The sequence below is a fragment of the Balaenoptera borealis genome, assembly GCF_965194805.1.
Source record: "Balaenoptera borealis genome assembly, chromosome: 21".
Lineage (NCBI taxonomy): Eukaryota > Metazoa > Chordata > Mammalia > Artiodactyla > Balaenopteridae > Balaenoptera > Balaenoptera borealis.
This window is the reverse complement of record NC_138880.1, coordinates 10,895,832-10,923,729: the sequence shown is the minus strand read 5'-3', so window position 1 is coordinate 10,923,729 and position 27,898 is coordinate 10,895,832. Positions and strand designations below refer to the sequence as shown.

At 40.0% G+C, this 27,898-nt stretch overlaps 1 protein-coding gene across 21 annotated transcripts in view; it reads left to right on the top strand.

Annotated features, from left to right (window-relative positions):
• Positions 1-27,898, top strand: part of LOC309619657 (uncharacterized protein) — a 386,823-nt gene that overhangs the window by 230,535 nt on the left and 128,390 nt on the right. For 6 of the 21 annotated variants that reach the window (XR_014239097.1, XR_014239100.1, XR_014239104.1 and 3 more), the window contains 4 exons: positions 1,144-1,187; positions 1,715-3,362; positions 8,364-8,645; positions 15,507-24,201. The exons of 2 other annotated variants lie outside the window; for them this stretch is intronic. Coding sequence is in view for 1 of the 19 variants with exons in the window: in XM_082375089.1 (XP_082231215.1) it covers positions 15,507-15,526 (20 nt within the window). In the remaining 18 variants the exon portion in view is untranslated. Of the gene's footprint in view, positions 1-1,143; positions 1,188-1,714; positions 3,363-8,363; positions 8,646-10,319; positions 11,765-15,506; positions 24,202-27,898 lie in introns of those variants that run through there. 13 more of the 21 variants (XR_014239098.1, XR_014239110.1, XM_082375089.1 and 10 more) reach the window with 8 other exon arrangements.

Sequence of the window (27,898 nt, the reverse complement as noted above, 5' to 3'; positions counted from 1 at the left end):
GAAAACTAACTTCTAATAGAACTCTGTATCTATCATCCTATCTGGAGATAGGCATGCTTCACTTTATTTCTTGCTAAGGTGTTATGTTAATTAAGGTGTTAATTTCCTGCCACAATAAGATTGGCTCTAATGCCAGGTGGTTCCAAGGATTTTCAAATTCAAGAATATAAGAATGCATCATGTACTAAATCATCATAGGTGGGGCTCTCCTTTCCACTAGAGGCAGCTTTAGAACCACAAGGATTAGTATTAGAAGGATGGCAAATGTTTGAAAAAGGAGGTGTTTCAGAAATCCTGACACCATGGACATTTCCAAGATCAATTTTACTCTTTACTGGTAATTGCAATGGCAATTAGTGAATTCTTCTCAGACATTTTCTAGAGTTCTGACTTACATGGCTTTGCCTCAGCTGGGCCATAAAGTTCATTGCAGGACTTGGACACAACCCAAGCGATTTTAAGTATTCTCATCCTGCCTTCGTGTTCATCATCACGAAACCATGTAGAGTCTGAAAGTCTCCTTTAGTTCCACATTTCTTTGTGTTATCTTCTTCCAGAAAGCACTTGGGCTTCTTTTTTTTTTTTTTTTAATGTTTATGATTTTAATCACAACGGCAACAATAATAGTAACAATAACAAGCATTATCAGAACGAGTGAGTTTAGCAAAGTTGCAGGATACAGGGTCCATATATAAAAATCTATTATATTTCTATATACTAACAACAAACAATTGGAACTTTTAAACAGCTTTGTGGAGGTACAGTTGACATAAAATAAACTGTATATATTTAAAGTGTACAATTTGATAAGTTTTACTTGTACATACCCTCATAAAACCATAACCACAATCAAGAAAATGAACTTATGCATCAACCTCAAAAGTTTTCTTTGACCCTTTGTAATCCCTCTCTCTCACGTCGCCATGCCCTTTCTCCACCCTCATCTGTTTTCTGTCACTATAAATTGGTTTGCATTTTCTAGATTTTCATACATATGAAATCATAGACTATGTACTCTTTTTGGTCTGGCTTCTTTCACTCAGCATTATTTTGATGTTCTTTCACGTTGCTTGGGGTGATTTAGCACTTGGGTTTCTATAACCATCACTGTCTACCTTTTATTTTTCTCTCTCTCCCACAAAGGAAGAAGAGGAAATATATTACCACATCTCACTCAAGCCCTCTAGGTAACAAAAACCGTCTCTTCCCATTTCAAGGAGCTTGTGTAAGCAAAAATGAAAGAAAATCTCTATCTTTTTTGGTAGCACACAGGAGAGGAAGCTTTTGTACCAGAGGAGATGAAATAAAAGAGGTCACCGTTCAGTGGACCGACCTCTGGGTTAAGCAACTCTGTTCTCAGCACTTTATGAATGCTAAGGTTACCTCATCCCCATGGCTACCAGAATATGAATTGTATGGCTTTGAAAATGCCTAATGGTGCTACTTCTCCATTTTAAGTTTAAAAATATATCACTCTTACAGTTTGGCTTTGGTCTGCAGCGTTGGGTACTGGAAGGGTAGAAACCGAGCTGTTCTCACAGCTTGTAGTGATAAGTGAACTGCTCAAGGCAGACTATCATTGCTATGGATGTGAGGGTGGAAATCTCCAGTCTAATGGGCATTTTACAGCTTTGTTTAGATTGGTTTATTTTCTTCTGCCTGAGCATTCGTGTCTTGAGAAGCGTCATATTCAATGCTTGCCTCTCACCTTCAGGATCCTGGAGTATTGTGCTTAAACTAGGATGTGCTGTTGGGGTGAAGAACTCAGAACCAGACGGTTTGAAATGGGAATACCATATGGGACTTCCCTGGTGGCACAGTGGTTAAGAATCAACCTGCCAGTGCAGCGGACACGGGTTCGATCCCTGGTCCGGGAAGATCCCACATGCCGCGGAGCAACTAAGCCCGTGCGCCACAACTACTGAGCCTGTGCTCTAGAGCCCGCGAGCCACAATTACTGAGCCCACATGCCACAACTACTGAGCCCACGAGCCACAACTACTGAGCCTGCGTGCCACAACTACTGAAGCCCGCGCACCTAGAGCCCGTGCTCCACAACAAGAGAAGCCACCGCAATGAGAAGCCCATGCACTGCAACGAAGAGTAGCCCCAGCTTGCCACAACTAGAGAAAGCCCGCACACAGCAATGAAGACCCAACACAGGCAAAAAAAAAAAAAAGAGAAATGGGAATACCATAAATAGTTTATATGGTTACCACTGCGAAGTGATCAGCTCCAAAGCAGCTAAAGTTTTACCCAAGGCTTCAAATACATCTCAGAATTATCACAGAAAGACATCTTAGCTACGCTGTCAGGATGGATTCAAAGAGCCCTGCTAAAGGATTGTTTGTATACATTGGCCAGATGAAGTTTGTATGACAAGTTATCCTGTTTGTATGAACAGAGAAGCAAGAAGCTTTGCCAAGGCCAGTGGGAGACTCAAGATGAGTTTCTTATGCATATACTGTATGTGGCAGACACAGAGCCGCTTTATCTGTTTATGCTTCTTTTCTCTCAAATCAAAGAAATTGATGATGGAGCTAATTGACCCCTAAAATCCATTTTCATTCTGTCTATGATTCCAAGAGCTCAGAATTCTCAGTTTCTTTGACCCATGATTGCATGCTTTCTATCTTGGGATATCTTGGAGGTATATCTGAGGATGCAGAGCAGTACCATCTGAGGACTGTTTAACATTTGCTTATTCATTTATTTTCATTCATTGCAGATATTTATCCACCACCTATTACGGGATGGACAATGTCAAGGCATTGGGGTTACAACAGATGATAAAAAGGTAGTTTCTGCCAACAAGAAGGTTTTCAGTGGGAAGAATGGTCAAATAAGCTTCAATTCCAACAAAGCATTGGAATGATGTTTATATAATACTATAGCAGTGGTTCTCAATGGAAATGATTTTGCTCCCAAGGGATATTTGACAATGTCTGGAGATATTTTTGCTTGTTACACCTTGTGGGGAGGGCACTACCGGTATCTAGTGGGTAGAGGCCAAAGATGTTGCTAAATATTCTACAATGTACAGGACGGCCCCCACGGCAAAGACTTATCCAGCACAAAATGTCAATAGTCTGAGGTTGAGGAACAACAAAAACATGAAGTCAGCCTAATTAAAACCACAGGTCCCTGGAGGCTCATCTAGCTTTCACATTAATTCTACAGGAGTGTAGAGGGAAAGTGGCAAAAGGCCTCCCAATGATTTGATGGTTAATTTGAGTCATGAAGGATGAGTAGAAGTGAACCAGCTGGATTGGTGGAGAATGCGAGGGAGAAAAAGCTTTCCAGGGAGAGGAACCACACAGACTTAGAGGGTGACAGATCCTGGCATCATGACTGATCGGCAGGTATTTCTCTACAGCCCAGAGCACCTGTAGGATCTATGTGGGCAGAAGTGGTGCAGTGAAAGGTCTTGGGTAAATTGCCAAAAATCTTGTGTCTTTTCTTGGAGGTGATGGGATCCAGTGAATGATTTTAAGTAAGACGGTGAATTGGTCAAATCTCTGTTTTCTAATAATCAGTCTTTGGGGGAAGGCGGTTCTAAAGGGGTGAGAAGAAAGGGTGGTGAGGAGACTTTTGTATTTAGCCCAGGTGTGAAGTGCTGAGGGTCCAAATGGGCAGTGACCATGCAAATGGAGATATAGTCACAGATCCAAGATCTTGAGAAGATAGCGTTGTCAGGAGAGGTAACCAGTTAATTGTAGATGTTTCAGAACAGAGAATATTAGAGGGTGACTCTCAGGTTCCAGCTCTACCAGGTAAATAGTGGTGGCTTTTTACCAAGATAGGGGATACAAAAGGAGGGGTGGGTATGGATGAGAGAGAGGGGTGGAGGAGACGGAATTCCTACCTTGTTGATAGAAAAAAGTGAAGCCAGCTTAATTAAAACCATTGCTCCCTGGGGGCTCGTTGAGCTTTCAAACTTGGCTTTGAGTGGAACACATGGAATGATTTCCTGAAAAATAACCTGACTTAGCTTGGTCTAAAGATGGAAATAGAAGGAGGCATCAGTTCTGACAGGTTTACAAGCAGCATAAACTCATAAGGACATCCCTGAGAATTGTATGTTTGGCCTTTATTGGAAGCAATTATTCTGGACAACTGAAGCATATTTATAAGGGTACCAGCTAGAAATGAATCAGGCTGTGTTATCTTGATGGCTGCTCTCTCTTTCTCCTCCTGCAGACTGTGACGGCCATCACAGGTGGAGAAAGCCCTTTAATCACATGGCTCTGTCCTCCCTTGATTGGTTACTACAGTTGGGATGAAGGCTTGGTCTCCAGTGCAAAAGAGGCCTCTGGGATGATCAGTTTAGTTTACTCTTCTCTCAGTGCTCTGGTAATTTCCTGGCCACTTAAAATTACAAGAGACTTTTGTCTTTCTGAGATTGCTTCTGATTTTTCTTACCACAAGCATTGTCTTTGGGTATAAAGCGATCCAGCAGGAAACTGGTTTGTTCATAATTTCTAGGATGTGAATTTATAAGCTTAAGTGTGTTCTTTGGTGTTTCTGCATAACTTGGTTGCCATTTGAGTTCGTCCTTTTTGGGGTTCCAGGAATTGGGTAGTATTTTATAGTTGGTGCAAGAAGATTTATCTCACCCCACTTTTTAAAACAGCATCCTATATAACAGCACTAAGATATGTGCCTTTACTCTTGCCTGAAAAATTCTAATAAAAGCAAGTGGCATTATTAAGCACTTATATTTCAGTATAATTATGTCACTTTAAGCCAACTCAAGGGGGTTTTCAAAACCCCCTTGAAATAGTCATTGTTCCTTTTACAGATGAGGAAACTAAGATTTGGAAACATTAATAGCACTAGCAAGTAGCAGGGTATAACCCTTCCCCTTGGCTCCAACCCGGCTCAATAATCTTTCTATTGTCGCTTGACCTCTTAACATCCTCTGTCCTGGAACAACGCAGGTGGTGGAGCTGTGATTTTTTTTTTAATTAATTAATTAATTAATTAATTAATTTGGCTGTGTTGGGTCTTCGTTTCTGTGCGAGGGCTTTCTCTAGTTGCGGCGAGCGGGGGCCACTCTTCATCGCGGTGCGCGGGCCTCTCACCATCGCGGCCTCTCTTGTTGCGGAGCACAGGCTCCAGACACGCAGGCTCAGTAGTTGTGGCTCACGGGCCCAGTTGCTCCGCGGCATGTGGGATCTTCCCAGACCAGGGCTCGAACCCGTGTCCCCTGCATTGGCAGGCAGATTCTCAACCCCTGCGCCACCAGGGAAGCCCCTGGAGCTGTGATTTTTATGCAAAGCCTCATTGCACAGAAGGCAACGTTCTCCCATCCTAAGTGACATTCTGTACTTGTCTCAATTTGAAAGTTCCTCTGCTTTGAATTTTAGTTATGTCTGTACATGTCACCCCCAACTAGACTGAGAGTTCAAATACACAGAATCGTTGTTAGAGCTGTTTCTTCTGTTGCGGTTTTGTTCATGCTTGTGCAGTCTTATTTTCCTGTGTGAATGGTAATATGTGACTGCTTGCTGCTTCTTATTCTTGAAAAATTATCTGTGGGAGGAGAGAGGCTTTGTTTTGTTCCTGCTAGGTGCTGAGGAGCCATCAGATTGACCTTCCGTGGACCAAGTTTAGGGCTGGGGCAGCTCTGCATCTCCATCCCACGTGTATGACACCCAGCATCATCGTATGCTTCCCAAGGGCCACTGGGCAGCCATTGGGATGTCTTCCTTTTCTTTTGCCTTTTACTTTCCTCTCCCCTTCAGGCCCGCCCCCAAGGCAGTCCTCTCTGGATTTACATTGGTTGGGGGAAGAGAGGAACTGTTTAGGTCTACTTCACCCTTAACTGGTTAGGGTGTCATCTGGGGCCCCAGCTGTGTATGAGGAACATCTCCCCAAAGCCCCCCAAGCTCTACATCTCTAGCCCCCCATGACCAACACTACTCACTTAAGCACAAAGTTTGTGGCATAAGTAACTTCCCTCCAGGCAAAAGCAGCTCTGGCATCCTGGTATTCACCTTATCTCTCTGCTTACCCTCTCTCTTCCAAAAACTGTTTTTCAGATCTTTGGTGTTTTTGTTTACTTATTTATTAGAATAGTTTTTATTCAGCACTTTATCTTGGGTGTGTGAAAATAAGTTAGAGAAATTGGAGTATTATTAACAATGATAAGAGTTATGTTGATAAAGCCAGAATCAAGAACAGGAGAGCTTTGCATTTTAAATTATACTAGGAGCTTATAAAGAATGAATTTGAATATATATGTAGGTCATTGGGAAGAAGGACAATGGGCTTAAGTTACTGGAAATCAACTGAGACCAGGAGTTGGTTCAAACCCTGGGATGTCATCAAGTGAACCAACTCAGTAGGACCCATCAAAGGCCATATTAATAAAATAAAGGGGTCAAGGCTTGGACAGAAAGCATAAGAGATAGTCTTCTTGGAGAACTTTAAAGGCAAGGAAAAGATTAGAACCTGAACAACCCAATGTCTACAATAATAATATAACTTTTATTTGCATTACATTGTGCTTTCAAATACTATACTCTGTGTTACATTTAATTTTAACAACAGCCTTATGAAGAAGGTTATTATTATCAACATTTTACAGGAAACGTCACGGAATGTCGGCCACTTGCCCAAGAGCACAGCGTAAGTGGTGGAGCTTTGATAAGAGAGCCCTGGTTTTTTGACAGGAAGTTCAATATCCTCCCCACTACATCTGTATTCCACCCAAACCCTGGAGGAAAGTGATTTCTTGCGTTCTAAACTGTCGGTTGAATGTGATGTTATTGATGAGTTCATACTGCAGAAGGGACATAGAATACAGTAGAATACATAGAATATATAGAATACAGTTAAGGACAAGGATTCCACTGTTTGGGGATAGTTGTCACAGTAACTCAAGGGATTCTTATAGGTTATGAGAGTTTAATAGGAAAGTTATCCTAAAGCACAGTTCTGATTTCATAGCTTCTCTACTTTAAAACTTAGATTGACCAAACTGTGGCTGAAGCCTTCTTCACTCTGGCGGATGTCTACCATTCCAGCCTCTTTATTTCCCATCATATATATGGGTCATACAGTCATACCAGACTACTGGACAGTCTTTGCCCTTTCTTTTCTCTGTCATGTTACCGATGTGATTCATTCCTTTAGGATGCCCTTCTCCTCCGTTTCCACCTGTACAATCCTGCCTGTCTGTCAACATCTGACTCATATGATGCCTTTTCCCATATGGCCCCTATTTCCTCCTGCCCACTAACTGCCTGCCCATTCTGTGTATTCCCACTGCATTCTGATTGCATCTTTATAGCACAGGTTGCAAACTTAGGTGCATGAACCAGCCCAGTATCCTAAATAAAGGAGGTTGCTGAGTATAAAAAAATGGGAGCTATGAAAATTGTGGCAAGCCCCTGAGCTCTTCTCCTAATAGGTAGCCATTACTCAGTTCTGGGCATAAAATGAGCCCAAGCGTGTGTGTGTGTGTGTGTGTGTGTGTGTGTGTGTGTGTGTGTTTGTGTGTGTGTGAACTTACTCGGTTTTAAAAATATTGGCAAATAAATAATTCAAATATTTTTGAAAAACTGAGTGGGTTAAGCAAAAATCTGCCTGAAGGCTGTGTTTGGCTGATAATCCTGCTTTATGACCTTACCCCGTAGACTCTGGGGACGAATAAATGGTACAGGTCAGAATATAATATCTCGATGATTAATTATAAATACACTGAGAGTGAGAACGACACGTGATCATCTTTCCAACCGTAGAGTGCCTTTTCTGGAATAGGTGCTTAGTATGTTTCTGTTGAATTGCAGGAAACTTTTGGAGGGTGAGGGCTGGAGAAAATGAGCTGGCTGGGTTGAGTGTGCTATTTTAGACCAGACAGGTTGAGACCACTTTTTGTAAACTGTTTCATTTGGATGTTTTATTAATCACTTCTGCTGGTGAATTTAAATATTTTAATGATGGGTATATTTTACTTTTTGCATGCCCTGGGGCTTTTTTTTTTTTTTTTTTAAGAAATGGCAGTTTAAAAAAATGAAAATAGAATCCCTGTTCAATCAGCATTCAAACTGCCTGGTGACACTTAGGCACTTCCTCCACTCTGAATCTGGGTCAGCATGGCATTTGGTGACTGGAACACCTGAATTGCCTTCTCTAGCAGGTTATAACTATGCTGAAGTCAGGCTCCTTAAGTAAATTTATCTTTCAGGTTACAACCCTGAAAATTACCCCGTGAAACAATTCTCTCTTTGGAAAGTGAATCTTCATACTTCTAACAAAGCTTGGAGGAAAGGAAAAAAAACAAACATATACCTGTAACCACCACATTTCAATCTTCTTGCCTTTATAACTACTGAAATATCTTTTCTAAATTATAGGTTGGATATCTCTGGGGAACCTCTGCTGAGTACAGGCAGACCTCGTTTCCTTGCGCTTTGCTGATACTGCATTTTTTACAAGTTGAAGATGGGTGATAACCCTTTTCAGAGCAAGTCTCTCGGCGCCATTTTTCCAACAGCATTTGCTTACTTTGCGTCTCCGTGTCACCTTCTGGTCTTTCTTGCAATATTTCAAACCCTAAAGCAGCAACAAGATTACTATTTCCTGAAGGCTCAGAAGATGCTTAGCATTTTTTAACAATAAAATATTTTTAAATTAAGGTATGTACATAGTATTTTTTTTAGACAACTGCTATTGCACACTTAATAGACTACAGTAGGGTGTAAACACAACTTTTATATGTATCGGGTAACCAAAAAAATTCATGTGACTCAATTTATTGCAACATTTGCTTTATTGTGGAACCAAACCCACAATATCTCTGAGATCCACATGTATGAGTTCAGACCTCCTTAAGGCTATTAAGCATTTATTAAAACAGAGGTTGGGGAAGGTGAATTTATTTACCAAGCCTGAGAAGACTGTAACAGTGAAAGGATGGGGATTGGATTTTAAGTATTTTATTTTTAGTGGCAAGGGTCCTTGTTCTATGCCAGGATGCTAATGTAGTCACTCTTGAAAAGAGATTGTTCTCTTGTTTGCTGCCTCTCTTTTCCCCACTGAAGTGAAACCGTGTAACTCAGATTGGGACCCGAACCCAGCCAAAACCCAGATTGGGACTTGAACCCACGGTCTTTTAATTAGAGTCACTCACCTGGTGTCTGGACTTATTGAGGCTCAGGTTCTTTGTGTCTCAGCGCAGAAGGAATTCAGAGAGGCAAAGTGATAGGCAAGAAGTAGATTTATTAATATAGGGCGCTTGTGAGAGATGCAAGCAGGCAGGCGAGGGGGCTCTGCCCCGAGGATTAAGCGGGCTACATTTTTATAATCAAAGGAAAGTGGGGGACGGGAAAAGACTGCCTTCTTGGAGTAGACGTCAGGCTTACATCACTACCTCCTCCTTCATATCAGGCAGGTGAGTTTCTGACCCTATGAGGTCAAACTAGGACCGTCATAACGCTTAGTCAAATCAGCAGAAGGGTAGTTACATATACTGAAATACGTTGAATCATCTCACATTTCCTTATAATGAGGGTCTCCTACTTTGGAATGTCACCTTTCCCTTAAATTCCTGTCCTTGGTCTTAAGGATAATTATCTTGCTGAACTCGACCAGTGGAATGCAGGCCTCATTTTTTTCTTTCACTTAACGACCTGGGTCATATCTCGCGCTTTTATTTATGGCTTTATAGTTAAGCAAGCCTGCTTCATTCCACTACATTCCGATAGCTTTCTTGAGCGATCATTAACTTACAGTGGTCTCCCAAAGTTCCCTAGGTTTCCCTCTCTATCTATCTATCCCTACTGGGACTTCTACAACTACCTGTATAACTATCCTATACCATCCCTACTAGAAGCATCTCTCTCACATGGAAGTGAGGGCACAGTCTTTGCTTGTTCTTGTGCCAGGAATTCCTTCCGGTTGGCTCCCACCATGGAGGGTTCCAACTTGGCCTTTTTCTGTCCCTTTTCCTCCTGCAGCTCATCCAGTGACCCCACTTGTGGGATCGTGATCTAGAATTGCGAATCCCTCCACCTCACTGGTCCTGTTTGTCACTTCCCATCACGACTGCAGTCTTGCCTTTTTCAGTGCCAGGGTTTGCTAATTTCTCACGCTCTGTGTTGCTATCTAATTCGGTAAATCATTAACAGGCAGGGTGTGAAGCCCAAGTCATGTCACAGAATTGTGATTTTTTTCATTCCCTCCCACTCAACCATTTATGAATTGTCACTTTTCCGCCAATTCTTAGACATGGAGTTTAAAAAATACATAAATAGCTTTGTGACTCACCTGAGGGATTCTTTGACCTTTTCTTTTCTTTTTTCCCCACTCAGTTGGAAATCAACAGTCTGCATTTTAAAACCAAACTCATTGCTTGCCTCTAATAAAGGTAAAACAGGGCTTCCTTGGTGGCGCTGTGGTTAAGAATCCGCCTGCCAATGCAGGGGACACAGGTTCGATCCCTGGTCCGGGAAGATCCCACATGCCACGGAGCAACTAAGCCTGTGCGCCACAGCTACTGAGCCTGCGTTCTAGAGCTGTTGAGCCACAACTACTGAGCCCACGTGCCACAACTCCTGAAGCCCGCGCACCTAGAGCCCGTGCTCCGCAACAAGAGAAGTCACTGCAATGAGAAGCCCGCGCACCACAACGAAGAGTAGCCCCCGCTCACCGCAACTAGAGAAAGCCCGCGCGCAGCAACGAAGACCCAATGCAGCCAAAAAAAATTTTTTTTAAAGGTGAAACAGAGTAAGGAAGGACTTTAAAAGACTCCACAGGGAAGAGTTTAGGAGGGATTATGAATAGGGAGGAAAAAAATATAGACCTGGATATTTTAAAGAATATAAAGATATTCCCTTGCAAGCGGGTCCCTATCCCACCTTCAGTCCCCTGACCGCACAGAAACACACACCCACATTATTCTGTCTTCATAAAAACATTGTCCTGAATTCTGACTTTGAGGAGGATATGCCACGGGGCTGATAAAGCCAAAGCCCTGATAGAGGTCCCAGCAATGTGTTCACATGGTTATATGCTCTGTAAAATTTGCAAAAGTAAGATATTTTAAACCGCAGTTGGCATTTTTCCATTCCAATTTTCCCAATGACCCACTGACTCCAAAGACCTTTGGGCGTTTTAAGGATCTCCCTAAGGAGTTGAGGACATATTTAGTTTGGGTTTAATGAGCTACATTTATGTGACTATCTGTCCCTTCCATACATAGTTAAGTTACTGCCAGCCCGGATTCCAGGAACACTCCCACCTTCTGTGCTGCCTACAGGGCAAACTGGCTAATTAGAGGGTTGTCACTTAAAAGAGAATTTAAGTTAGCCGCTACAAAAGAAAATTTTAAATGTCCTGAAATCTTACAAATTCAATATGAAAGAAGCTCTAAAGAGTTTTTCCCACACTTGTCAATCCTAAAAATCTGCATGACATCACCAATATTGCGTTGTGATGCTGAAGCCTTTCTAAACAATTGATAATCAAAGGAAATTTTGTGCAACCAAAGCTAGATGAAAGGTTCAGTTGTTTTTCTATTCTCTTTACAGAAAATTATTTTTGTCACATTCTTATTATATGAAGAGGTGATCAAAAAGTAAGCAGTCCAAACCACGGGGAAATATTATAGATGTGTGTCACAAGGTTAATTAATAAAAATATTGTATTATTTTCTGGATTTTTGTGATGTTTGTGGCATTTACCAGCTTTTAAAAATTTATCATTTGTTATGATTTCTTGTCCCATATATTTATGTACCTTAATTTTTTGTTCTTTTTCTTAAAGGGGGCCTTCAAATTTGTAAAAGCTTCAGGCCCCAGAAAACCAGGATCCATTCTTGATCTGGAATAACAACTGAGCTGAGAGACGTTACATGACTTGTCTCAATTACGTAGCCAGTACTTGGTACCCTACTACTTGAAGATAATAAATCTGTGTCCAGAGCTTACCTATTTATCTATGAGGTTATACTGTCTTTTAATGGAGGCTATTTGGGTTGGAGAGGTTCAGAGGGAAGAAAGACTCTTTCCAGATGTTCTGCTTTAGTGACAGTGGTAGAGGAGATTTGAAGTGTGACAGAGTTATGGGGAGATTGTATCCAAAGGACTTAGGTCTTCTCTTTCTCCCTCTGTTTCTCATATCTGAAAACAGATGCAAGAGATCTCTCTTTTCTCCTTGATGAGCTCCTTTTCTGAGTATCAGCTTGAGGAGTCGGGACATTTGCTTGGCTTTACTATATATTAGGGACAGCACTGGAGATCAGTTGCTACCTGTTATGGACTGAATTGTTTCCCTGTCAAATTCAGGTATTGAAGTCCTAACTCCCAATGTGACTGCATTTGGAGATAAAGCCCTTAAGGAGGTAGTAAAGGTTAAATGAGGTCATAATGGTGGGGCCTTAATCAGATGAGACTATTGACCTTTTTAGAAGAAGCAGAGACATGAAAGAGGTCTCCTTGTTGACCTTTGTCGCTCTCTCTGCATGTGCACAGAAGAAAGGCCATGTGAGGACATAGCAAGAAGGTGGCCACCTACGTGCCAGGATGAAAGGCCCCACCAAAAACTAACTTTGACAACAACACCTTAACCTTGGACTTCCAGCCTTCAGAACTCTGAGAAAATACATTTCTACTGTTTAAGCCACTCAGTCTATGATATTATGTTAAGGCAACCCAAGCAGCTAATGCATTATCTGTTTCAGATAATCTACTGGAAAATGCAGGAACGGTTTACTAGCTCAAAGATGACTGACACATCCTAGAATTGAAATGATTACTTTCTAAGAATTTGCATTGTGTTGGCTGCCTGCCTCCTTTTAAAGGAGTCCTTTGAAATAGTTAATATCCAAATATGGGTTAGGAAAAAAAAAAAAAAAGGAACCACTTCTATAACCAAATGAAGAGAAAATATAGTCTCCACAAATTTTTCTTTTTATCACAATTGCTTTTCCCATGAAGGCCAAAACTTCTGCATTAATGCTAATCAGATAGGCCACAAAGAGAAAGAGGGGTGAAGTTTATAAATGAAGATTCATCAAGGTAGAATAAAACAAATGTAGTCAGTTATAAATATATATTACACAGACTGTTTGCAAAAAGCGTGTGAAGGTGATGCCGAAAGCTCAGCCTCTCTGCACTGGTGCCAAAATCGAATCTCAGAGACAGAGTTTTGGGTGAAGAAGAAAAGGATAGCTTTATAGCTTTGCCAGGCAAAGGGGGCATAGGAGGTTCCTGCCTCGAAAAACTATGTGTCCCAATGCTGGAGGATTTGATGAGGAGTTGTATAGCAATAGTTCAAGGGTGGGGTTGCTGACAAGATTAGGGTGTGTGCAGGGTCTCAGGTGGTCAGTCTCCTAAACTTGATGAGCTTCTCTGGTCCCTTCAATCTGGCCTCAGGTGATTTCTTCTGTGCTCCTCCCTTGATTAACAACTGTTCGAATCTGCCCTTTGGGACTCAGGGAAGGTCATGGAGGCTGGAGTCTTGCCTACAAGAAACGGGGACAAAAAAGTCTTCATGCCCAGAAGCCCCACAGGGTCCTCCTCGGTTTCAAAGGGGCCGACAAAAGAGTTGAGTGTTTTGGACAGAACCCAGGAGAGAGAGTCAGGTTCCCTGATGAGGAAGGGCAGCTCCAACATTCACTAGTGCTGTGGTCTTTGGTAAGTTTGCCTAAATCCTCTAGCTTTATCTTCCTTGGAGAAAATTGAACATAACAACACTGCCCTAACTACATCACCATGTATTTGAGGGATTAAGTGAGACTGAGCATGTGAAATGCTCTTGGCCTCTTACATCACTGGAGAATGTGTACTGCCATGAGGATAAGACATAACGTAGGTGAAAGCTTCTAATACAGTGCTCAGCCCAAAGTAGGCAGCAGTTATTGAATAAATGATGACTATTGAATAGCCTCAATTGAAATACTGATATTCTGGATTCTAAACTGCTATGGGCTTTAAAGAGATGGATCTAGGGCTTTTGCAAATGTACCTGGTACGGTAAATGTAGAACTCCCAGGATGTAATCAAAATGCAATTCTATTTTTTACCAACACTGACCCATTAACATTTTTTTTCCTCATGGGCGAGTTATTTTTCTTTGTCCCTGGATGGAAAATTTGGCACATCCCATAATTTTTCTGCTCATTCTTAAGTCACACAGTCACATGGTCATGAGTCAAAAAACACAAACACTGCTTTTTCTTGGTAACTGGAAAGCATCCGATTCAAGATATTAACCAATCTTCTTCAGTCTTCCATTCAAAGCCCTTCTTTCCTTTCCTTGGGTGTGTAGTTGGTTGCAGTCTACCTGCAGGGTTGGTTCCTTTTCTCTCTCACTCACCTCCTTCACAAGCTAGCAACTTATACTATTTTGGACCCCTGGTTGGGGGACTAGGGAACTCAGAGATGAAAGGATAAGGAAAGCCTTAGTGGCTGGGCTCTATCAAGCTCTCTGCGCCTGGACCACATTTAGAGTTGCCTCTCTCTTGGCTCTTCAGGGTGTTTTTCAGAGATTGCAGTTACTGGCAACTCCTCAAACACAGGTGATGTATTCTATTTCTCAGGCTCCCACACACTCCTCAGCACCTGATTCTCTGATGTTTTACCCCAATTGCTGTCCTCTTGTGTTCCCACTGAGACCTTTTGGGCAGGATTTTAAAGGGTTATGGCCCAGATCTCTTTCTTGTGAATAGTCTGTATTTGGCTCAAGGACACATACTGTTACCTTTTTTCTTGAAAGACCATGATGGTATAGAGGGATCCTGATGAAGCCATTTTTTCCTGCTGCCATAAGAGTTACTTTAGCTTTATCATGATTGCATAGAAAGATCTTTTAAAGCTCCATCTTACTTACTTAGTTCTTGGGTCAAATGTTAGCATCTCTCTCACACCAACTCTCCTCCTCCCCGCTTTGTAGGGGAGGACTCAGCAGTTCAACAGCTCTCCCTAAAGGAAATGTCACAAATCCTTTTTCTTTCTCTACTTTCTGACTCTGTTTATATCCTTGATCCTTTTGAAGGATCCACGATTTACGGAACCTTGTCTCAATCATCCCTTATAAAAAGAGATGCTCGTAGTAATGCTTTTGTTGAAACTTCAGTATTAACATCCTATTTCACAAACAATGAATTGATATCCATCAGACCATAAAGATTTAATCTCTCAGAGGGACCTGTCCATTATTTGTAACTTTTTACATAATGGGGATCAGCAGAGATTTTATTTGTAAAGAGCTTCGCAGCTAAGAAGATTGGAAAAGGACTGCATTAGTGAAACCACTTTGTTCAGGAATTTCTCCATATTTCTAATTGAATGACTAATAAAATGTGAATCTGTTATGTAAACTGAGCTGGTTTCCTGGCAGGTACCACTACCATCACGGCTGCTGTTGAAACCAACATTAAGGCAGCCAAAGGGTCCTGTAGGAATCCCCTTGCTTTTCAGATCTGGACAAAGTATTACATCACCTTGGACTCCGCAGTCCCTGTCTCCATCATCTCACTTCCTATTTCATTTGTTTAGTAATTTTGTCGACAATATGAGGGCTGAGGACAAGGAGAAAGGGTCACAAGGAGAGATCCCATGAAGAAACGTGCAAGGAGCAACAGGTGGGTTTTCCCAATGAGGGCTTCCCTTGTCCATTTGGGTCCCTTTGTTTACTGCATCTCAAAGAAACCGTGACAACCATATTTGTCTCTACTTCTTCTCCCCTTGATGCTTCTGGCTCCATCTGTTCAATACTCACCAATGAAGTCAACATTTTGTCCCTTTTCTCATTATAAACAAAAGTACACTTATGTAACTTGATTTTTTTTTTAAAGTAAAAAAAAATTGAAAGGTGATTTTTTCTTGGTATTTTACCAAGAAACGTGCAGCTTTCTGACACCACACAAAACCACTCCCTCCTCCTTTCTAGTAACTAGAAATTGCTAGTTACTTCTCCAGAGTAACTAGCAATTTCTGCCCCCCACCATTTTGCTCAGACCAAGTCTAGCCAAAGACCCTCTTGGAGTAATACCTTGCACACAATATTAATATAATATTTTATATTAATAATAACCTGATCCACATTTTTAGAACACTTTGCAGTTTATCAAACATACTTAAATCTACATACCCTCTTGATCCTTATTATTTTCTAGGGTATAGATACTATGGGCATTATTACCTGCACTTTATAGGCCTAGAGGTGGTTAAGATATACTACTTATACTACTAGAATTTATAATCTAGATAGGAAGGCTGACATACAAATGATAAACTATGAGAAAAAGACAAGTTTTAAAAATATGCATATTTGAAAGTTTCTAAAAGAATAGATCTTAAAAGTTCTCAGCATAAGAAAAAAATCTTTTCTAACTATGTACGGCGATGGATGTTAGCTAGACATATTGTGGTGATTGTTTTGGAATATATACAAATACTGAATTATTATATTACACACATGAAGTTAACATAATGTTATATGTCAATTATACCTCAATAAAGATGCATATAATAGTGCTGTGCAGCATAGATTAGATAGCAATTACTCTGGATTTGATAAACCACACAACAAGACTTTAGGAAAGAGAAAATAATTGGGCTGACTACTAAAAGAAAAAGAAATTTTGTCCAATCAATCAAGAAAGGAAGAAGAAAACTTTAGACAGATAGGTTGGCAAGAGTATATATGTACTTGGGAAAGCATGCAACTTGTTTAGAATAATATCTGGAAGCTGAACTTCAGAAGGAGGGTTTGTGGCCAGTGGAGGAGGGAGAAACTGGAGGAAAAGTGAAAAGAATTGTGGAAACTTTTGTCTTGTTTTATTTTTAGTCAGATAAAACTGCTATTCAATGTATATAACCAGACTATGTGTGGATTTGAGTTGGCACAATCCGTTATGCTGTCTCAGTCTAACAATCAAATCCATAATACCCAACAGAGCTATTTGGAATTATTTGTATGAAATTTTGATTCCTATAGTGCATGATGCTTCTGCTGTTGACAACAACATTTAGTATGAAAAGTCTACCTATGAAACTACTATTTGGACTCTTCTTACTAAAGGAGGGTATTTCCTACCCCTTTAAATGAACACCTTCCGCAAACATCTGGATAAATCTGAGTGCAGGTTCTTTCCTGTTACAGAAAATAGTTACAGGGTGTATTGTTGATGGTTTTAAAAGATATAATATATCAAAAACAAACTTATGGTTATCAAAGGGGAAACGTAATGGGGGAGGTATAAATGAACATACACACGCTACTATACATAAGATAGATAACCAACAAGGACCTACTGTATAGCACAGGGAACTCTACTCAGTATTCTGTGATAACCTGTATGAGAAGAGAATCTGAAAAAGAATGAATATATGTATATGTATAACTGAATCGCTTTGTTATACACCTGAAACTAACACAACATTGTAAATCAACTATAATCCAATAAAATAAAAAAATTTAAAAAATAAAAGATATATTAAGGAATTCATACTTTGTTTGCCTAAGGGAGCCATCATGGGTTTTGAACAGAGAAGGAAATTGTTTAACCCTATTAGGTATGAGGTAGTCCAGTAAATTCCTTAGTTTTATAGATGAGAAAACAGAATTTTTTTTTCTTTTTTTTTTTTTTAAATCCCACCACCAACCTCCCACCTCCCCGCTTCCCCCCCTTGGTGAGAAGATGTCTATATAATATTCTTTCTCTGAACAAATATTACTTTTTAGTAAGTAATATTTGTACTTACTATGTGTCAGACACTCTTCTAGGGACTGGCCACAGGGATTTGAGTAAATCCCTTCCAGTAGAGGCTCTGAAGAAGTGTACACAGATCCCTGGCCACTTTCCTTTTCTCACTTGCAGGGATGTGAAGAATTACAGAAGCTTTCCAGGACCATATTTGCAACTAGACCTAAAACACTTACTACAGCTGTACTGTCCAAAATGGTATCCACTAACGAGATGTGACCATGAGTACTTGAAACGTGGTCAGTGCATCTTAGGAAATGAATTTTACATTTTGTTTAATTTTAACAAATTTAAACATTGATACTTGATTTAGGACTTGGAACTTTTAAAAAATGCTTGGAACAATTTGAGTGTATGATTCTACTTTTTCGACAGCAAATTTTATAAAATCGAAATACAGGTTAAGTATTTCCAATGAAAGTGTAAAGCCCAAATTGAGATCTTCTGTACACGTAAAGAATTTCAACAATTTAGGGACTTCTCTGGTGGCGCAGTGGTTAAGAATCCGCCTGCCAATGCAGGGGACACGGGTTCGAGTCCTGGTCCCGGAAGATCCTACATGCCGCGGAAAAACTAAGCCCATGTGCCACAACTACTGAGCCTGCACTCTAGAGCCTGTGAGCCACAACTACTGAGCCCACGTGCCACAACTATTGAAGCCCACGTGCCTAGAGCCCGTGTTCTGCAACAAGAGAAGCCACCACGATGAGAAGCCCGTGCAGCACAACGAAGAGTAGCCCCCGCTCGCTGCAGCCTGCGCACAGCAACGAAGACCTAAGGCAGCCAAAATTAAACAAACAAACAAACAAACAAAAAAACCCAAAACAAAACAAAAAAGAATTTCAACAATTTAGAAAAAAATGTAAAATGTCTAATTATAATTTTATCTTGATTACATATCGAAATAATATTTAACTATAGTGCACCAACTAAAGCAAAATATTAAAGTTAATGTAACTTTCATTACTTTTTAAAATGTGGTTATTAGAATATTTAAAAGTACATATGTGGCTTGCATTTTATTTCTTTTGGAAGAGGTGCTTTAGACCATTACATGAGAAAAGAAAATGAATTCCAATCTTTTTAAAGCCATTGCATTTTTCTTTATTTATTTTGAAGCTAACCCTATTTTAAAATAAATGCAGTGTTTTTACAGTTTTTTCCTTGTGTTTGATGTTCTTCAAAGTTTCACTATAATTTGGCTAGGTGTAGATATATTTTTATTTATTCTGTAGAGGATTTGGTGGGCTTCTTCTAACGTGTCTTTCTTAAACTCTGGAAATTCTTTTTAACTAGCTCTTTGAATAAAAATCCTCCCTTTATCTCTATTTTTTCCTATTTGGAATGCTTATTTGATGTGTACTGCATCTTTTTTTTCCCCTCTAGTCTACAAGTCTCTTCATTATCATTATAATTTTGTATCTCTCTTTCTATGTGCTGAATTATGGATGATTTTCTCAGGTTTTTCTTTCAATTCATTAATTTTACCTTTGTCTGTACTGTTAAATCCTTCCATGATATTTTAATTTCACTGACTGTATTGTTTGTTTATGGAATTCCCTTGGATTCTTAAAACTCTGCCATTTTTTTCATACTGTCCTATACTTGCCTTTGGTTTCTATTCTCTCTTTAAACATTTTAAACATAATACTTTCAATGTTTCTTTCATATTGTTTTTCTATTTTTAATTTTTAGGCTGCACATTCTTCCATCTACTTGCATTCCTAATCGTTCCTGATTATACTTCATTTCTTCATGCTACTTATAATATTTGGTTATGAACCCAGATTTAGCCATGGCCATTTTCCATGGAAGTGATAACTGTAAATCTTGTCTATAGAAGCATCTTTACAATGTGATTTTACACAGGTATCTGATAAAATCTGGATCAGTTTTTAATGTGAATTCCTTGTTTTGGAATTCATGTATCCTTTCAGTGTGTGAATTCAAATGCCAGTCCTGAAAATGGCATTGGCCTGGATTCAGACTCTTTTTCTGAACATGGGTCTGAATGGATGGAAGTTTTCCTTGTCATGTTCCTCAGTGTCAAGTTCTTGTAGCCCCTGTTTTACAGATAGGATCTGTCTTTGTGACTCTTAGCTTCATGCAAATAGCACAGCCCTGAATCCCTATGTTCTTGAAGGTTATAGCCTGGACTCCCCTCTCTGTAAGAGTCAGACAGTATCCCATTCCCTAGTTGTTACGGCCTGTTTTAGTTTCCAAAATACCGTGAGGTGTCTTGGTTTCAGTTCATACTCACTATTGTGACTTCCAGCTCCTTTTGTTTCTAGCACCAAAGGGTTTTCCTTTCTTGGTGTCAGGTTTGTTAATTTTTGTTAAAAAATGTTAATTGTTATATTTTATTAAAATTTCTCAAGTTGTTTGAACCAATGGTACATGTATATCTCTACATCAGCCTAGTATACCATTCCAGAAGTATCCTGGTTGATGATACGTACTATCTTTCCAGTAACCACAATGAAGTCTTCCATGATTTTGCTATGGGTTAATCATAAAAGTTGAAAACAAATGAACAGAATTTACGTTATTATAATTATGCAAATTAATACTTACTTCAAAACCACCTAGTGAACTCAGATAGTATTTATTTCTTTTTGGATGTAATATCATTGCCCCTGTGTCATCAAAGGATAATTATTCTATCATCAAGTTTAAATAAAGATGGATATAGCCATAGGTCCTGGTCTTGGCTTTTGAGACTTTGTTGAGTGATGATATTTCATGGGTTTCTCATGGTTCTGTATGTCTTAGGAAGAGAGATACTGATTGCCCTTTTTTTCTGGATTGTTTTTTCAAGAATGTATTGTGATTCTCCTTGGAAGGTAGAGATAGTGTCTCCTTCTGGAGCACATGGCAGGCATGTCTACTGCCCATTAGAAAAGTTTGGGGTCCCCTAAGCTCTGGATTCCTCTCTTGTAATACAACCAACTTCCTGTATAGGCATATGGGCCTCCTGATGTCATCCCTATGGGACTTGGGAACAAGAGGGTCTCACACAAATATGCTGATACTCATCCTGCTTGATTTACCTTGGCTAATGAAGTCCTTTATCTCTGAACCGAGAGTTTCATGTTTTCTGCCAACATCCAGGAACATTGACAGGTTAATATGTTAGCTTGTAAGAGGGGTAAATTCTCAGGCCTTTCCAGTTCTTGACAGAGATTTACAAGAAGTTATGCTAGGAGGTTTTGGGGGGAAAATCCTCTTAAAAAAAGGAACAGATTTAGGCACAACTTCTCATTTTTCTACCTGCCTCCTGCCTATCATAAGCTTGGTTATGAAGTCTGGAGTAATGGTATCCACCTTGAGATCGTTAAGTAGAGATGAATTCTGATGTCACTGAATCATTTAACAAATGCCAGCAGCTTCTCAATATTTTGTGATAATGTTAAAAAAAAAAGAAAAGAAAATGAATGAAAAGAAACCCTCAAGCCAGCAAAAACCAAAACCAAACTAGCTACTGTTAGCTAGATCTTATATTTCTTTGACCAGCACCTTCAATACTGTTGTCATTCATCATTTCCCTGAGAAATTGACATTGATTCTGTATAAAATATTGTGCTAGGTATTAAAAAGGATAAGAAATGTTCATTATTATCCTGCCCTTGAGGAGGATACGGCTTTTTGGAGAAAATGGTAATTAGCAAAATAAAGCAGTGCTATAAATTTCCAAGAGAGTGGAACAGGTAATAAACATAATGGGAACTGAGGGGAAGGGGTCTGGCTGAACTTTACATGCCTGGAGGGCTGCCCAAACTATGGAGTATGGGGAAGCCATTTCCTCAAGTGTAAGATGAGAAAGTTGACTAGAATCAGATGTTTTGGAACAGTAGTTTTAATAGCAGAACTATTTTTATTAATGCACGTTTACAAAGACCTTCAATCTATAAACCAGGCAAAAGCATAGATTCCTTGAAGCATAAACCTGGAGTTGGATCACTGGATGTTCTGCCCTCACACCCTTTCAAAGTCCAATATGCACCTCTCTGAAACCCTAAAGGTCACAGAACACAGTTTGAAAATTATCAGGTGTGATGACTGCAGAGTTATAGAGCTTAAAAGAATGCCTTCCTTAAAGATCAAGCTTGTCTGAGATTCAGTGGGTAGCTGTGCCGGCCTTATTAACACAGTGAGAGCCCAGCCAGACCCCACCCCTGTTAAACTTGACTGCTTAGCCACAGACAGCAGCCTAAGCAGAATTCACCAACCTCTAGACACATGTCATTTGAGAGTGTGAATGAATCAGTTCAAAATCCATCATCACTAACTAGAAAGACAGCTCACAGCTCATTCCTGACTGTGGGTGGGTGACTTATCTCCATGTAGTAAGGGAGACAAGCTCTTACTTGGAAATCTGCATTTTGAACATCATGAAAGGAAAAATGCTTTTTAGATTAGCTTCTCCCCCACTGTACCCGGAGCGGGAGGCTATTGTGGTCATTAGCTTTTCCGGCATTAAATCTGCTTGGTCTGACTAGTCCATTTGATTTCAGGTTTATCCTAAAGCCACAGAAATCGAGTTGCTGGGTATTTACTTGGGATTAATGACCAGTTAGGAGAAGCTGTGCTTTATACCATTAACCCGAGCCAGGTGCTAATTTCTGGAACATGCCCTGCAAACAGAGGTCATTATTGCTCTCTGAAAGTGCGAATGCTGCCTTAGAGACCACAGGCTTTATTTAAAGACAAAGCCATTTTGATTAGTCAACATGGCATATTTCTGGAGAAAGGATACCCTGTGTATAAGCCAATCTGATTGCCTGGAAACATCTCCCCGTGCTCTTGCTGTTCAGCTGATAATCCACTTCTAGACACGGGGCAGCCGGCTGGAAACTGTAGCAGGTTCTATTTTCAGCACATAAAATCAATGCCGCACTCCAGCAGCCTGGTCTGCTCCCTCATTATGTCCCCTGCCCCATGAGCTGAGCTCAGCTTCCCTTTGCCGGAGATTAAAGCGAGTCAGGGAGTTTGATAAATGCTTTCAGTCATATCTGCTGTCATTTGAATAATACTAGGTGTCAGGAAGAAATACGTCCCCAGCCAGTTTTAACCAACCAAACTCTTTTGATACTCTCCTTGCCCTTCGTTCGGTTTATATCTTCAGGCTGGGTTGAATAGTTTCTCTGGAAAATTCTGTTTTCATTTATCCAGCAAAAGCCAGGAAGTTTCTACTAGGTTGGGGAGGCATTTCCTCTATTTACCAGAAGAGAAAGTGGATCCATTTTGCAAGAAACTTCAAAGTTTGGGGAACACCACATCACATTATTTGACTAAATCTTGATCTGTTTATGTGGGGGTTTTTTTTAAAATTTTTATTGAAGTATAGTTGATTTACAATGTTGTGTTAGTTTTAGGTGTACAGCAAAGTGATTCAGGTATATATATATATATATGTATGTGTGTGTGTGTATATATATATATATATACATATATTCTTTTTCAGATTCTTTTCCATTATAGGTTATTACAAGATATTGAGGATCGTTCCCCGTGCTATGTAGTAGGTCCTGGTTGGTTATCTATTTTCAATCTGTGTATGTTTAAATTGACCTTGGTGAATATGCTTACTCATCCTTTTGTTTTTCTACTGATGAAATAGAAGGAAAAAAAATGCATGATGAAAGGCATAATTGGATGAAGGAGGAGGGTATAAGACATGAGTCCTGGTCCTCCCTCTCAAGTCACATAGGCTGTGCCTACCTATGCTGACATTATGCAGCCAGAGCCAGCCATGGGCAGCACTGAGGCAGGCTAAGTTGATCTGCAGTGGCCCCAGGGTCTCCCCTTAGAGGCTATTTGCCACCCAGGTGCGTCTCCCTTCATTCATCCTTCAGTAAGCCAGGGTCCTCAGTTCTGTACCCTCTCCCTGTTGAGACCAGATCTTAGGAAGGGATCTGAAGGACTTGCTCTTGGTGGGATAATGTTGACAAGAATCTTCTCTGGGCAGTAGGAGACTGGCACACCTTGAAGGTCGGTTGTGTGGCTCCATCTGGGCATTTAAAATCTGTGAATGGCTCTCAGACATTGCTATCAGGCATTCTCAGATTCCAAGGATGAGTGCCCAAGGGCTCTGTCGTGGGTGCTGGTAAACTGGCTCTCTGAGAAAAGAAAGCCCTGATTTGTAACTTTTGCTGAGTTCAGTATTATAACTGTTCCCATGATGGCTGAGTTCAAGCTATCAATGTAAAGGCACTGAACTTGGACTTGGAAAGAGGTTCATATAATCAGCTCCTGTGAGCCACTATGAGGCTTTTCCTGGCCCTTTTTAAGGGAATCTGTCCAGTGTGGATTTTGCATTTTTCTTTATAGCTCTCTGATTTTCCTGGAAGTAAGATAGAGTAGTATTAAGAGTTAGTCTGAGAAACTTTACTTTGAATCCTGGATCTCTCCATTACTTACAAACTTTATGGTTTTGGACAATTTAACATCACTGAGCCTTTGTTTCCTTGACTATAAAAATAAGGATAATATATATCTCTCAGAGGTGTTCTGAGAATGAAATCATATAAAAGATGTGAGAGAAGCTAGCACATGTTAGTGGCTCAAAAAATGTTTTTAGAATCTGCCTTTTTGGAAAGTAATGTCATGTCTATCATATTTATTTACTTCTGTTTAATCTTAATTTTAGAGAAAAAAGTAGGAAACAGCAATCACTGAGGACATATACGAAAGTTGCCGTTGTTTCTACATAGGGAGGCTGGATCCTTTCTTTCTCTGATTTTCCTTTTCTTGTCCCTATTCTAGACCTTGGTGAATTTTTGATATGAAACTTAGTCATGAAACTTAGTCCTCCCATTTTTGGATGGTGATGTATATGTGTGATACATATGATTATTTCTCCCTCTTCTTGCCTAAAAGACAATTCATATCATGGCTTTAGCAATTGTTCTATTTGGTTTTCAGAACTTTTCAGTACTTCTATGAGACAGTTTTGCTTTATAACAAGGATAAGGATTTTGAGTCAAGGGAATGTATGTCATAGCTAACATCCATTCATGCTTACTGCAAAGGGACTGTACTGAGCCTTTTTATAAGGACTATCTCATTTTGTCCTCATAATGACCCTATGAGATGGGCACTGTTATCCCATTTTACAAATGAAAAAATCTGAGACTTAGAAATCTTAAATAATTTGCTCAAGGTCACAGAGCTTCAGAGTGATTGATTTTAATTATGAAATTTCAAGCATCAGTGAATTTATACATGGGGTAAGTTGGAGAAAAAGACATCTCTTTAAGGTTCCGACAGTCATGCCTCATGGGCAGTCTTTGCATGGTTAACTCTATTAATACTTGACTACAAGCAGATCTATGAGGGCAGAGATCTTGTTCTGTTCACCCCAGTATCTTCTCATCAGTGCTTGGCATGTGCTTTGCACAAAGTAAGTGCTCAGTAAAAGATCGTTGAATCGAATCTTTAATTTACTCAACATGTTTTCATAAAACACTTATTAAGTGATAGATTCTTTTCTAGGCACTGGAGACAGGATAGTAGAAAAACAAACAAAAATACAGAAAAAATTCTTGTTCTCAGAGACCCCATATTCTATTAGAAAGAGACAAAGAATGTAATTAATGAGTAAATTATTTTATATATTAGAAGATGATAATTGCTACAAGAAAATAAGGTAGGATAAAGGAGAAGGAAAATTAGAGGAGGGGGGTTCAATAAAACTCTGGTATCTGGTACAAGTCTCCTTTTGAATTTATGGTTTTCTCAGGGTATATGCCCAGGAGTGGGATTGCAGGGTCATATGGTAGTTCTATTTTTAGATTTTTAAGGAACCTCCATACTGTTTTCCATAGTGGTTGTATGGTGGGATAGGGAGGGTGGGAGGGAGGCTCAAGAGGAAGGGGATATGGGGACATATGTATGCATATGGCTGATTCACTTTGTTGTACAATAGAAACTTACACAGTATTGTGAAGCAATTATACTCCAATAAAGATCTATTAAAAAAAACCAAAAACAAAACTTTGGTATTTGGTTAGAGACTTGAAAGAGTAAAGGCATGAACCGTGTGGTCATGCAGGGAAGACTGTTGTGGGCAATGGGAAGGCCCGGAGGTGGACGAGCAAGGAGGCCACTGTGGCTGGAGCAGGATGAGCAAGTGGGAGGGTAGGAGGAGATGAGTCAGAGAGTCGGGAGATGTGCATCTTGTAGGGCTTTGTAAAGACTATGGCTCTTACTCTGATGCAATGAAAAGCCACTGGAGGGTTTGGAGCTGAGCATCCGTGATCTGAGTTATACCTTAAAAAGATCACTGTGTTGAGTGCAGCCTCTAAAGAGGAAAGGCTTGGAAGCAGGAAGACCAATCAGGAAGCCATGGTAACGATCCAGGCAGGTAATGATTGTGGCCGAGACCAGGGAGGTAGAAATAGTCGATGGAATTTGAAAGGCAGGAGTCAAAAATGATCCCAAGCAGTGGAAGGTTGGGATTGCCATAACCTGAGCTGGGAAGACTGCTAATGGAGCAGGTTTTGGGGGAAGACCAAGATTTCAATTCTACGCATGTTAAGTTTGAGTCGTCCGGTACGCATTTATTCAGCCGCTGGACATAGGAATACCAAGTTTAGAGGAGATGACTGGCTTGGAGGTTTTTTAAAGTAACTGGGAGTGACCAGCATCTGGATGGAACTTAAAGCCCAGAGTTTGGAGGAAAACAAAGAGAGAAGGAATGCAAGGACTCAACCCTTTGGGCCCAAAGTCAGGGAAGAAAACAGAAATTTACAAAGAATATTAACAAAGTGTGGTCAGAGTCTAGAGAAAAATCAGAACTATATGGTGTCCTGTAAGAAAATTAAAAATAAAAGGGGAAGGGGGGAGTAATGAACAACCGGGTTAAATGCTACTGGAAAGTCAATTAAGATGAGAACTAATACTGACCCAGGGTCTAATGATATAGAGGTCGCTGGTGACCTTGACAAGAGCGGTATCAGTGGAGTTTTGGTGACAAAAGCCTAAGTGGAATGAGTTTAGGAAAGAGTGGAGTGAGATAAATTGAAGATAGAACTAACTCTTTTTTTTATAAATTTATTTATTTATTTTATTTATTTATTTTTGGTTGCACTGGGTCTTCATTCCTGCATGTGGGCTTTCTCTAGTTGCGGCGAGTGGGGGCTACTCTTCGTTGCAGTGCGCGGGCTTCTCACTGTGGTGGCTTCTCTTGTTGTGGAGCACGGGCTCTAGGTGCATGGGCTTCAGTAGTCGTAGCATGTGGGCTCAGTAGTTGTGGCTCGCGGGCTCTAGAGCACAGGCTCAGTAGTTGTGGCACACGGGCTTACTTGTTCTGCGGCATGTGGGATCTTCCCGGACCAGGGCTCGAACCTGTGTCCCCTGCATTGGCAGGTGGATTCTTAACCACTGTGCCACCAGGGAAGCCCAGAACTAATTCTTTCAAGGAGTTTTAATGTAAAGGGGAGCTGAGAAGTGGGACTGCAGCTACAGGGGAAAGAGGGACTAAGAAAATATTCATTATTATCATTATCTCTTAAGTTGGAGAAGCAATAAGGTGTTTATGCTGATAGGAAAAATACAAGAGAGGTGAAAATGGACGATGTAAGAAACATGTTGTATGTCCTTGTAGGAGAGGAGAGATAGGATCCTGTGCAAATGTGGAAGGATAGAAGCATTCTACCTTCTACCTCATTCATAGTAACAGTAGGGAAGACAAAATATATGTGTACTGATTCTTCTAGGATTCCTTGGTCAAAGATTGCTCAAAGACTATTTGTATTATTTGCTCAAAATTTGTTTATTTGTTTCCGTGAAGTGTGTTTGCGTATTACAAATAAACAGGTATATGCATATATAATACAATGCAAAGATTGTCCATTTGGAACATATTCAATATATATACATATATACATACATATATATACATATGCATACATATATAGTGATACTCTCTGTAAGGTGGAAAAGAGCAACGGACAAATAAATTCTCCTTCAGTGAGATTTCCAAACTCTTTAGCAATATAGAATTACTTAAAAATTTCCAACCTTTCAAAGGCATACTGTTAAAGCTCAATTAGTTGTTTCTTTTTTTTTTCTGGAGCTCCCAGTATTAAATTAAAATGAAAGAGCAGTTAAGTATATTTAGGACACTTTATTTAAAGTGTTTTTCAATCAGGAAACAATGAGGTTTTTTTTGTTTTT